The sequence below is a fragment of the Castanea sativa genome, chromosome 5, assembly GCF_040712315.1.
Source record: "Castanea sativa cultivar Marrone di Chiusa Pesio chromosome 5, ASM4071231v1".
NCBI classification, from domain to species: Eukaryota; Viridiplantae; Streptophyta; class Magnoliopsida; order Fagales; family Fagaceae; genus Castanea; species Castanea sativa.
Genome location: NC_134017.1, coordinates 57,695,625 through 57,709,653, shown reverse-complemented (window position 1 = coordinate 57,709,653; position 14,029 = coordinate 57,695,625). Strand labels below are relative to the sequence as shown.

Sequence of the window (14,029 nt, the reverse complement as noted above, 5' to 3'; positions counted from 1 at the left end):
CTAATTTAAAATTTATCTTTGTAAAATAAAATTTTATTAACACTTATCTTTTAAATGAGTTGTTCTAGTACCCACAATTTTTTCTCCACCACACCCTTTATAACATCACAGCTATGAAAAAGAAGTTGTAATTACATCCATGTAACATCGCAGTTATCAGCTTCTCAAAAAAAAAAAAAAAATCACAGTTATCAATTGACATGTTCTCTACCACATACGTTTTATTTTTCTTTTTTCTTTTTTTCTCCACCACACACCTACCCCACTCCCATCTTTATCTACCATTCTTTTTCTTTTTCTAGTGCATTCCAGATCCAACTTTCCCTTTCTCCAGCTCTCTCTTTCTTTCTCTAGCTCTCTCTTTCTTTTACTTTCTCTATTTCTACTTGAACACTCTCTAGAAATGATAAGAAACAGAGAAATTAAGAACAAGTGATTGCATGCTTCACCATTGATCGAAGGACATAGGCAGGTGTTGTCTCTTTTCTGCTCCACCGTGGGTTGCTTGCTTGCTCCACTGTGGGTCAGATAGCTTCTGTCTTTTTTTTTTTTTTCTTTTTTGGTTATGATTTGATTAATTTTAAGATTGTGTTTTTGAGTTTGTATTTTGATTATACTTGAGTGTAGAGATGTTTAAGAGAAATGATTGTTGTGAATGTAGCTGCTGTGAATGTTTGATTGAGAATGAGTTTAGAGATGTTTGAGAAAAAAGATCAAGAATAGTTCTGTTGTTATCGTTGCGATTTTTGAGTAAAAAAAAAATATTGGCAATTTAGGAAAAAAAGAAACCCACAACGGTAATATTTCTGTTTTGAGAAAATGTGTTTGTGCGTGTTTTGCAACTATAGTTCTAAGCTCCTTTTTGCAAATGCAAGTTTTCTTCACAAACCCAAAACGCAACTTTTTGTTAAAAGTTGCTTTTTGAACCTAACCAAACGGGCTTTTTGGGTTGGCAGTTTCAAAACGCGCTTTTTGGGCTGGGAAAGTTGAAACAAACAGGTACTTTATCACACTCTAATTAAGTTTCTATCAACACAGAACTATTCATGGATCAAAATCCACCAAAAAGTTTAAAGATTACTTATCCAAGTTAATTTTTTAGCATAATATTGTACTGAATTTTGGGGTCTTGGGTAAAAAGAATTGAAACTTGTTGTGCTTGGTGTTGAGCTCTTTGGTAATGCTCGTATTCAATATTTTAAATCAACTCAACTTCTCAAGAACAAACTATAAAAAATAATAATAATACTTTATTCTCACGATTTAGTAAAACATCAAGGAATATTTTTAATAAGTAACACGGAAGGCGTAGTTTTATTCTTGAATCATGTACACAAAATTTAAATAACAAAAGCAACAACAAAATTCGACAAATCAACTCAAAGATGCATAAATCACAAAGATTTGGAGAAAGCGAACCCAAGAAAGAAAAACTCTAACATCTATTTTATACATGCATGTGTAAACTTCTTTGTTGTGAGCTACATCAATACTTCTTTGCACTTCATCAACTCTTGATACGGCTTTTCTTTTTGAGATAGATTTATAGGAATTTCTCCTAGTGGAACTATCATCTATATCCTTGGCTCCATATAATCTATATATGCTAGTAAGCTAAAAATGAATATCAAAATTAGAAAAGGGGAAAAATATTTTTTTTAAAGTAACCAAAAATTATGCAGCGATGAGGAAAAACAAAATACACGCATGAATGATAATAATTTGAGTGCAAAAATTTAGAAATAAATGACAAAATATATAAAACAACATAAGAGTTTATGATAAAAAAAAATAATAATAATATCAATGTTAAAAAATATGACCAGACAAACAAGATACAATTGTAGACGACTAAATTTCTAGTTCGAAATAAATCAAACAAGTAAAAATAGTTTCACAAATACAAATTTGTATTGATGAATGTGTGGTACAATTCTCTGTAATTACAAAAGAGATCCTCTGATTCGATCTCCTTGAAAGATTTATTGATTGGAATTGTGGTAATGTGATTTTGATTTGAACATAAGATATTTTTCAATTTAGCTGAGGAATGGATCGAAGATCTTTGAAACGGAATTACAATGAATCTCTTGCTATGAGCTTGTTAGAAATTCTTTGTTCTTCGTGTTCTTCGTGTTTGAAGGTTTGTGGTGGAAATTCTTCGGTGCTTTAGAGGCTTGATTCCGTAGAGCTTCATTGATTTATGGTTTGTTGAGATTTCTGGAGGCTTTTGAACTTGATTCCAGTGAACTTTGAGATCTGGACGAGCAGTTTGGATGATTTTGCTTCGAATGTTATCTGTATTCGAGGTTGAAGTTCTTGAAATTCTTGGAGGCTTTGGGGTTTGATCCTAGCAGAGCTTCTGGGTTTCTGAACTCAAGATATCTTATTCCTTCTCTCTGTCCTCCTAAATGCCTTAGGAAGGCTTCTATTTATAGGAGTTTAGGGGTGGGTGAGCGACACGTGGAGAAGTCTGATTGGTGACACTTATCACAACCTGATTGGTCCGCTTATGTCATCGCTTACACGTGCTAGATTGCTTGTGTCATCACTTACACGTGCAGGGCTGCTTGTGTCATCGCTTACGCATGCTGATGCAGTTTCATGCCTTTATTTCAATGACACTTGGCAAATTTCTATTGGAATCTGAATAGTGATGGCAAAACCTAGCAGCAGTATGTGGCGCCTTGTAATTGGTTGTATTTTGTGAACTTGGTAGTATGATGTGTCAGCTTGTGATAGGTCGGGAATTTTCCCTCTCTACAAATGCCCCCTCGAGACTCTTTCATTCACATAGTTTTGGAGTGTGGTGAATGAATGAGTCTTGAAAGAAAATGGGTTTTTTTTTTTTTTTTTTACTTGACTCTTCTAGTGAAATAGTTGAAGGTGGTGGAGCTTTTAACAGGATGAAGTAATTGCAGAAGAGTAGACCCACCCATATGAAAGGCTTTGATGAGACCGAGAAGGGGTCTGCCAGTATTTGAATGTGCTCGTGTGACCGAGTTTTCTCAGTAGAGGTTAAGTCAAAGTAATTTCAGAAGAGTATTTTGGATCATTGGTGGCGATCACAGGGTGTTAAAGATGGAGAAGAGGTGAGAATGTTGGCTGGGTACAGCATGCAGAGCTCTGGAGCTAGCCTCTTATTTTTAAGAACTTCTGGTGAAGTTATATCTGAAGGGTATACTTCGGATCACAGAGAGAAGATGTGGGAGTGTGGTTGAATGTGCTTGTGTTATCGCATCTCTCAGGTTAAGTTGAGGTAATTTCAGAAGGGATTCTGGGCTTGTTGTTGTTGATGGTGAAAAAGATGGTGATGAAGCAAAGTGGATGGGTGAGACATACGACACCATGGCCCTGACCCTGTATGTTGGGGACTTTCTGGCATAGATGTCTCTGGGAAGTACACCTTCAGATGTGGGACTGGCTGCATGCTGAATGAGGTCCGACGGCAAGTCATTGAATGTGCATGTGTGACTGGACCATACTGACGGACATTAAGTTGAAGTAATTTCAGAAGTATATTTTCTGAAATTCTTCAAGCTGATCTTAAGTTGGAGTAATTCCAGAAAGTGTGTTTTGTGGTACCAGCAATGATGACCTTTGGACCCCATGCTGGTGGAAACATGGAATGAGGCTTTGGTGACCATTCACCGACACCTAAGGCTAATTTCTGATGAGCTGGTACCTTGGAGGTCATCACAAATGTTGGATGGGAGACAATTTGTAGGATACCCCAACACTTTTTACCATCTTCACCTGATGCAACTTTGTTGGGAAAGCACAACAAATGAAAGATGGAGCTAACTTGTGCTCCTGGTTTTAGAGACCAGCCAAGCTGCTGTTTGTTCCAAACCACTGCTTCTAATGGGAGACCAAACAGTTGAAGAGAGAATACGGAAGCCTTGTTTTTAGGAACAGGTGTCTCTACTGGACTTGGATTTCCTGGCCAACCAATTCCACGGAGGCATGGAAGGTCGATGCAGACCTTGTTATGAATAACTTTATGAACAAACGTGGTCATTATGTGAGGAAACAAAATTTGTTTGAATCCTAAAACAGTGATGATGTTGTGAGAAGGGTTACTACTGAACCATGAAGGGGTTGATTTCAAACTGATTATGAAGCGATCTTGGTTGCTAGGTATTGAGAATGACGAGGCCATAGTGAGAACTGGCTGTGAGAATGAGGATTTGAAAATTTGAAAGAAGCAAATCTTCATTTCATGACTCAATGTATGTGTTTTTTTTTTCTTGATGGATTTAGCGGATCCGGCCCTTCTATTTATAGTGAAGAGATGAAGAACGGTAGTTGGGTAGTTAAGAACGGCGGATGAGACTTTTTGGTGAGAACGGTGGATGAGAACGGTAGGCGCCGAATGGGAACGTTAGGTTGGAGACTGGTAGGCACCGACGAAAATAATAGGCTGAAGTAGTGACCCAATGTAATTTCAATTTTGAGACATACTTGTGAGAGTTCGTCTGTTTTTGAAAGGGGAGTCTTGATCAAGTTTGGAGGATAATTTTGAGGGAATCCAGACCAAATGGATGGATCTCAAATTATGATCTTGAGAGCTTAAATTTTGGACACCGCTAGTACTTTGGAGAAGCGGGTGTAGTTTCTAAGTCCAAAAAAAATACCTAGATTTCAAAATCAAAATCTTTGCGAAAACCTGATAGGACAAGTTTTGCTTGAACATCTTGATCTTTGGTCAAAGTTTACATCAAAGCCAATAGTTGTAGAATCACACTATTTGAGCAATTTTAGATTCTCAAATGAATAAATAGACCCCAAAATTGGAAAGTACACGAAAAATTGAGCAAGACAGGTCAATCTTAAAAATTTTGACTTTTGGTCAAAATTTGTGCAAAAGTCAATTTTTTTTTAGAAATTGGACTTTTGTGCAATTTTCGAGCCTCGGTTGAAGAAACAGACCCCAAAATTGAAAAGTACGCGAAAAATTGAGTGGGACAGGTCCGTTTTGAAAATTTTGACTTTTTGGTCAAAGTCAAAGTCAAAGTCTTAATTTGTCAAAGTTTTTTTTTTTTTTCAGGTGGTCCGGATCCGGGTCGGTTTTCCAGGTCGAACCGGTTTGATGACGTCATCTGTGACGTCATCGGATTGCACCTGGCGCGTGTGACGCGTGCCCGCGCGTGTGGGAAGATAATCCAGCACGTGTAGGTGCGTGGAAACGAAGTCCAGCGCGTGTAGGCGCGTGGAGGATGATGGTGGCGCGTGGGAGCGCGTGTTCCTTCGTCGGAGCTTCTGGCGGCGCGTGACTTGGCCTCTGAACCTAAAATTTTTAGGTTTTGTATATCTAAGGCCGTTGAAGAGCCCTGTGTGGTCAGTTTTGTGAAATTGTGCACAGATTTGCACAATTTTGAGTGAGAAACCCGCGGGTCACTTGAGAATTTGTGGCCGTGTGTGGCGGCGCGTGGCCGGGTATCTGGGCCTGAAATTTTTAGGTTTGGTGGATCGAAGGCTGTAGAAGACTCCTGTGGTGTCAGTTTTGTGAAATAAGGTCTGGATTTTCACAAATTTGGATGAGAAAGTCGTGGGTCTTTGTTGGACTTATGGCTTCTTTTGGTCTAATTTTGTGGTGGCCGCCTTGACAGGATGCAGAAATTCTGGTGGCCGCCCTGATAGGATGAAGAAATTCTAGTGGCCGCTGAATGTTGATTCTTTGGGTCATTTTTGTCAGAGAACTTTGAAAATTTGGAAGATAAGCAAGCATTGTTGGACTCCTCCTTATTTGTTTAAAGTCCTCCGAAGATTTTTATGGCCTCCTGTCAGAAGATTTGAAAATTTGGAAGAGAAGCTTTGATTGTTGAACTTTGTTACTTCTCCCTTTTTTTTTTGTCTGTTTATCTCAAAAAATTTCTATATAAAGCCATACGGGCATGCATACATTTATTCAAAGCATAATCTTCTGAATACAAGTGTAGAGAATTTTTTTTTCTTTTTATTTAATTATTTATTTGTTAATAAATTTTTCACTGATTTTTTTTTTTCGTTGTTGCTTGTTTTTGTTTTGCAGTTCAGTTTCCTTGATCTTTGGGTTTTGACATCAAACTTCACGCTGACGTTCTCATAGAAGTGTTTGCCTTCATTTGGTGACTTTGTATTTCATTGATAGCAATGTTGCAAGAACGTATGCCTTCATGTTGTTACATTCTTTTCTTGCATCAACAATCTTTTAGTGATATTCGTCTTTACAACGATGTTTCCATAAGGATATTCAGCTAGGCAATAATGCTATCGCCCATGAAGCTACGTCAACACTTCATTTGCACAGAAGCCATGCCAACATTCATCTTTGCCATGAAGCTACGTCAACACTTCATTCGCATCGAAGTTGGGCCAACATTTATCTTTGCCATAAAGCTACGTCAACACTTCATTTGCACCGAAGCCATGCCAACATTCATCTTTGCCATAAAGCTACGTCAACACTTCATTTGCACAAAAGCCATGCCAACATTCATCTTTGCCACAAAGCTACGTCAACACTTCATTTGCACAGAAGCCATGCCAACATTCATCTTTGCCATGAAGCTACGTCAACACTTCATTCGCATCGAAGCTGGGCCAACATTTATCTTTGCCATGAAGCTACGTCAACACTTCATTCGCATCGAAGTTATGCCAACATTCATCTTTGCCATAAAGCTACTCAACACTTCATTTGCATCGAAGCTGGGCCAACATTTATCTTTGTCATAAAGCTACGTCAACACTTCATTTGCACAGAAGCCATGCCAACATTCATCTTTGCTATGAAGCTACGTCAACACTTCATTTGCATCGAAGCTGGGCCAACATTTATCTTTGTCATGCAGTCGTGTCAACACTCCATTTTTGCCATAAAACTACGTCAATACTTCATTTGCACAAAAGCCATGCCAACATTCATCTTTGCCATGAAGCTACGTCAACACTTCATTTGCACAAAAACTATGCCGACATTCATTTTTGCCCTGAAGCTATGTCAACACTTCATTCGCATCAAAGTTGCACTAATATTGGCTTTTATAATGAAGCTTGAAGTTTCAAGAAGCTCCAATCAAGACTTTGAGGATGCAAAGAGATGCCAATAAAACCTTGAAGATGTGAGAAGAATGCCGTCATGATTTTGACATTGCACGAACATGCCCCTAGAGGAGAGATGATGCAACATCAACTTCAGATGTTGGAGGAAGGTGACGTTGTCCAGATTTTAGAGACATGATGTGAAACAACACCACTCAGAAGGGAGATGATGTGGTTCAAATTTCAGAGTTGTGAAGTGGCACAACCTAGAAGAGAGACAATATAGCCTAGACTTGAAAGGTACAAAAAAGATGCCCCCAGGAGATAAGTGATGCAAAGTATACTTCAGAGACGTGGGAATATGTCCACAAAAGATGAGCAATGCCATGCAGACTCCATTCCTTGCAACAGAGGTTGAAGATTTTATTTTACTCCACAACCAAGAATCAACTTATCATTATTTCAAGGAAAGCTAAGTAACACCAATTCTTTGCAGCTATCACTTTCTACCACAATGATCTTTGAACATCATATAGTGAGCAATTGATTGATCTTAAGCGACGCATTGCCAATCAAAGGGTTCTTGAAAGCATGTTGACGACCTTTGGACAAACTCTTCAAGCTAGACTGGCAGTCCTTCTTCTTTTTATGTGACTGAACTTAGTGAAAAGTACTAAGCTGCCTACGTACCCCGGAAAGGGATCAAGTCATTACGTAGTTCAACCAAAAATTTTTTTTTTGATGATTTTTTTTTTTAACAAAAAGGGAGGGCTCACGTGTGTAATCCTCTCCCTACACCCCACATCATTTCATGGGTACCAATTGCGCAATAATGGGTATCACCACTAATCGAACCCGAGACCTTGGCCTCAAGGGTGACATGGACATCCAACCACTACGCCACACTTACAAATGGTGACATAGAGTGGGATTAATTTCTCTTTATTTGTACACTTTCAAAGGTAATGGGAAGACATCATGTACCCTTGTAGTGCTGCAGTGGGTAGTTTAAGCTCTTACCGAGGAGCAATTCTTGATTTTCAAGCATAGAAGCGTTTGAGGAACTTCCCATTGATGGGGCCGATCCTTACACCCTTCTGATCAATCAACTTGTAAGCTCCATTAGTGTAGACTTCTTGTACAACATAAGGTCCATCCCATTTCGAGGTGAACTTACCGCCTGTACTATGAGTCATGATGATAGGTCTTCGAACAGCGAGGACTAAGTCACCAACTTGGAATGATCGTGGTTTAACTTTTTTATTGAATGCGCTTGACAAACGAGCTTGATAGCACTCAAGGCGTTGTTGGGCCTCGAGCCTTTTCTCATCCAGTGCTTCCAACTCTTGTAACCTAAGCTTGGCATTTTCCTCTTTAGTTAACCCTTCTTGAATGGCGATCCGTAGTGATGGGATCTGGTGTTCTAAGGGAAGGATAGCTTCTACTCCATAAACGAGAGAATACAAGGTCGCTTGAGTAGGCGTTCGAAATGTTGTTCGATATGCCCATAATGCTTCTCCAATTCTTTCATGCCAGTCTCACTTAGTTTTGGATACCACTTTTTTTAACAAACTGCCAAGAGTTTTGTTAAAGGCTTCGGCTAATCCATTCGCTGGGGCATTGTACATAGAAGAATTGTACTGTTTGAATGCAAATTTCTCGCACAACTCTGTCATCAACCTATTCTGAAACGGTTTGCCATTATCGGTTATGATATATCGAGGGACACCATACCGATAGATCAAGTGAGTTCGGATAAAATTGACCACCGACTCTTTCTTTACTTCCCTAAGAGGCACAGCTTCTGCCCATTTTGAGAAGTAATCAGTTGCAGCCAAGATGTACAAATGGCCACCAGATGATTTTGGTAATGGTCCTATTACGTCAAGCCCCCATGCATCAAAAGGCCAAGAAGCTACAGTTGGGTGTAGAGGTTCTGGTGGCTGATGGATGAAGTTTGCATGAAATTGACAAGCTTCGCACTTCTTAGCATACTCCATGGAATCTTGCACCATCGTAGGCCAATAGTAACCCATTCGCTTAATCCTGTAGTGTAACTTAGGACCTGATTGGTGTGCACCGCATATTCCAGAATGAGCTTCTTCTAAGGCTTGTTTAGCCTCTTCCTCTCCTAAGCAACGGAGAAACAAACCATCAAATGAACGGCGGAAGAGAGTTTCTTTATAGTAAATGAATCGAGCAGCCCTTCATCGAACTTCGGTCTTGTGGCGTACATCATCTGGGAGTCTTCCATGTTGAAGGTACTCAAAGATTGTTTGTCGCCAATCTTCCTTTTCGACAAGGCATACAGAGATGACGTTGGCTTGCTTTTCTTCTTTTTCTTCTTCAATCACGGAAGGCACCACCCACCTTTGGGAAACAGCAACTTTGGCTGTCTCTTCTTGGGATAATGCTAAGGTGGTAGCCAAATTAGCTAAAGCATCATCCTGTCTATTCTCCTTCCTCGATATATGCTCCAATGTAATTACCTCAAAATTTGCGAGCAACTTCTTCACATATTTGCAATAAGGGACAAGGTCCTCTTTCTTGACATCATACTGCTCCAAGATTTGGTTGATAATTAATTTGGAATCCCCAAAGATCTCGAGTTGCGATATGCCGATTTCAATGGCCATTTGTAGACCAATGATCAATGCTTGATATTCGGCTACATTGTTAGAGCAAAGTTTGCTTAATGAGAATGAATATAGAAGTATTTGTTGTTGTGGAGAAACAAACACTACACCTGCCCCCGCTCCTTCTTGACGTGCAGCCCCATCGAAAAACATCATCCATGGTGGCATTACTTCAATGTAAAACACATCTTCATCTGGGAAATCATCAGAGAACTCCCAATCAGATGGAACTGGGTGATCAGCTAAGAAATTTACCAATACTTGTCCTTTGATAGCTTTTTGCGAAACATATGCAAGGTTGTATTGTTGCAGCAAGATTGCCCATCGAGCTATGCGACCCGAAACCACTAGCCTAGAGAGGACATATTTAATCGGGTCCACCTTTGCTATCAAACGGACCGTATGTGCTTGCATGTAGTGCTCCAGTTTGTCTACGGCAAAGAAAAGAGCGAGGAACATCTTTTCAATAGGAGAATAATTTAATTCAGCTCCATTGAAAGTCCGACTTAAATAATAAAGGGCTCTTTCTTTCCCTTCTTTATTTTCTTGTGCCATAAGAGCACCTAGAGACCTTTCTTGTGCCGCGATGTACAACACCAAAGGCTTTCCCGGGATAGGAGCACCTAAAACTGGAGGATTAAGCAAGTATCTTTTGATGCGTGCAAAAGCATTGCTACAAGCCTCATTTCATTGAAAGTGTGCATCCTTCTTCATTAAACTATTGAAAGGTTGACATCGACCTACCAGGTTTGAAATAAATCGTCGTATGTAAGCTAGTTTTCCTTGCAAGCCTCTAAGTTCTCGCAGGTTCTTGGGCTCTGGCATTTTCTGGATAGCTTCAATTTTGGACTGGTCAATTTCAATACCGCGGTGCCTCACAATAAAACCAAGAAATTTCTCGGATGTTACACCGAAAACGCATTTGCGAGGGTTCATTTTAAGCTGATAATTTCTTAAGCGGTTGAACACGGATCGTAAATCTACCAGATGGTCTTCCCTCCTTTTTGATTTAACCACCAGATCATCGACATAACACTCCACGTACTTATGAAGTACATTATCAAAGATCTTTTGCATGGCTCGTTGATAAGTAGCACCAGCGTTCTTTAATCCAAAAGGCATCACTTTGTAACAGTAAATACCTTTAGGGGTATGAAAAGCTGTGAACTCTTCATCCTTAGGATTCATTCGAATTTGGTTGTAACCAGAAGAGCCATCCATGAAAGATAAGGCTTCATGACCAATAGTGGCGTCAACCATGATCTCAGTGATAGGCAACAGAAAATCATCCTTGGGACATGCATTGTTCAGATCACGGAAGTCAACGCACACCCGGATTTGTCTATTCTTCTTTTTGACAGGGACGATATTAGCGATCCACTCCAGATACTGTACTTCACGGATGAAGCCTGCCTCAATTAGCTTATTGACCTCAGTTTCAATTTGAGGGATAAGCTCCGGCCGAAAGCGTCTTTGAGCTTGTTTTACTGGGTGCACGCCCTTCTTTACTGCCAAATGGTGTAAAGCAATACTTGGATTGAGCCCAAGCATTTCTTTGTAAGTCCAAGCAAACACATCTTTATATTCTACCAGGAGCTGGAGGTATCCTTCTTCTTCTGCAGGAGTGAGAAGGGCACTGATGAAAGTTGGTCGAGGTTCTTCAGTAGTTCCTAAATTGATCTCTTTAAGTTCATCAACTGTAGCCTGTACTCCATCTTCCAAGGCTAGGGGAGCTTCATCGACCTCATTCTTTGCGGCTTCATCATCTGACAGTGTATCTTCTTCTACTGTAATGTGAAACGAGGATGATACTTCTTCATTTTGCTCATTGTGGACGAGTGACTGACTTGTGTGTACAATCGTTCGCCTTTTGACTTTAAGAGCTCCTTCAGTGCTGATATCCAAGATAAAGTTACGCTTCATGCGTGAAGGAATACTACTATGTATCTCATCATTAGCTTTCTCCTCCTTTTGGTCCTCAGAGTTTATTAAACTTTCAGAGCAAGTATCAATGGGCCTTTTTGTTGCCCCCAATCGATTAAAGATTGATCCACACGCAAAAGTGTCCCGACTTTGCGTTAAACAAGCCGTATTCAACCTATCAAACACTGTAATTCGTGATGATGAAGCCTTAATGCGATCGAATACTGAGATGCGTGATGAAGAATGATCTTTTCTTTGATTCGAACTTTCATCAACCTCTACTGTTATGTATTGGGAACTTGAAGCATTGCTTCTTTTATTGATCCATATTTGAGCTGGTGGTTCTAGAGTATAACCTATTCCGGTCTTTGGGATAGGAATTTCATGCCCTTCAAGTCGCATTTTTCCTTGCGTTTTACTAAGGCCGTGCATCTTTTCTCCGGTGGCTTCTGGAATTAGTTTCCCTAGGCCGCTTTGTTTTGAGAAATCATAAACTGCTTTGGCTAATAGCCTATATGCCTTTGGGTCAAACCATTCTTTCGTCTGTTTACTTGGTAGAATACCATGCTCTGTCAGACTTTGTGAAGACTTCACGAATCCATTTAGTGGCTTTGAGGGCAAAGGATTTGTGGATGAAGTTAAAGGCATTACATGATTTTCTTTCAACATGGCTACATCCTTCATCGTGAGCTTTGTAGGAGGTCTTCGCATATCCATTGTAGATTAAAGGCATTCCGTGAATGGTGATTGTCCGTTTTTGCGGCGTGACAATGGTACATAACGGAGGAATGGAGGGTTATTGGAAGGCGTAGAACTTTCATCCGCTCTCTCTGAATTGCTAGTAGACTCACTAGACTGGTTATTCCCATATCGTGGATCTTCCTTTGGGGAAGGAATATCCTTTCTAATGATGAATTTAACATGCTTCTTTTCACCCTGCTTACTTTTCATGGACGGGACTTCAACTGGGAGAACTTCATTAGGGATATCATCTTCTACATAAAACTTCGCGTCAGCAAAGTGAGCTTCAGTTTCAGAAAAAGGCTTCAAGTCGGCATCTACTTTCTTTATTCCACCTTGAAGATACTTGAAACATTGGTGCAAAGTTGACGGCACTATTCCGTTCCCATGGATCCATGGACGTCCTAACAACATGTTGTAGGTTGTCTTGGCATCAATGACATGGAACAAAACATTGCTTGTCAATTCTCCAATAATTAACTCCAAGTGTATCATGCCGATGGCGCGTTGTCCTCCTTGGTTAAAACCTTGTATGACCAAGCGACTGTGTGATAATTCTTCCATAGCAAGACCAAGTCGTCTCATTGTCATTTTCGGTAATATATTAATAGCTGAACCTCCATCAATGAGAATGCGATCAATTTTTTGTTCACGAACATAACCAGAGACATAAAGTGGACGATTGTAAGGCTTAGGGCCTAACAATAGATCCTCGTCAGTGAAAGTCAAGTCTGGGGAGCACGCGAAACATTCCTGTGTTTGTTGAAGTGTATTGGTACAAGGAGTGTAATCTTTGGCTCTTCAAGAGCTTGGATGATCCCTTCTTTCGGTGAGGTGGAGGATTGCGAGGGTTCAACTTTATCAACCTGAGATTTGAGTTGTTCTAAAGACAACAAAGTCTCATTTGAACTACCATGGTCAACACCTTTTTGTTTTTCATCAACTTCACAACGAGAGACCGTGTGAACAGCCTCTGTTGACTTGCTTTGAAAGAATTTCATGGGGAAAAATTCTTCCAATGTGACAAGACTTCAAAATTTTTGGGTTTGTGCCGAATCATCACACATTTCCGTTCTTAGTCTTTCTTTCCTTTTATCATTCTTTCTTCTTGACTGCGGCTGAATTTGGTTTTGTGCTCTTCTGAACTCTTGGGTGATCAAATGAAGAGGGAATACTCGTCTCTTCTTCCATCTCTTATGAGTAACCAACGTCCAACCCTCTTCCTCATCTATTGTTGACTTTTTATCATCATTTGAGTCATAATTAGATGCTTTTTGTGAGAGCTGAACTTGAACAGGTTCCAAAGAACCAAATTAAATGAACGTGGTATTCGCCCTCTGCTTAGTAGTCGGAGACTTGCAATTAGGCGACCCGTAAGCAAATGTTACAAGGTTTGACTGAGCAACATCATTAACATCTAAGTCGATTTTCCTTTCCTTGGCTAGCTTCATGATGAGTTCTTTAAGAACAAAGCATTTTTGGATCGGATGACTTATGATGCGATGATACTTACAATAGTTCGGGTCATCAACCTTTCCTATTTCTTCCGATCGTTTGCATTCTGGCAATTCAATTAATTTCAAGTTGAGCAGTTGTTCTAGCATTTCGGGTATATCAGCGTCAAGGAAAGGATACACCTTTTGTTCCCATTCCTTGAGTGATGAGCGACGCGTCTCGCGTTGTTGGCCTCCCTCAGGCCTCTT

The 14,029-nt window shown here is 39.9% G+C and overlaps 1 protein-coding gene across 1 annotated transcript; it reads right to left on the bottom strand.

Annotated features, from left to right (window-relative positions):
- Nucleotides 1-9,233: 9,233 nt before the first annotated feature.
- LOC142635477 (uncharacterized) lies at nt 9,234-9,662 on the bottom strand. The gene has a single exon (XM_075809623.1). The coding sequence runs from the start codon at nt 9,660-9,662 to the stop codon at nt 9,234-9,236; it is 429 nt and encodes a 142-aa protein (XP_075665738.1).
- Nucleotides 9,663-14,029: the final 4,367 nt, after the last annotated feature.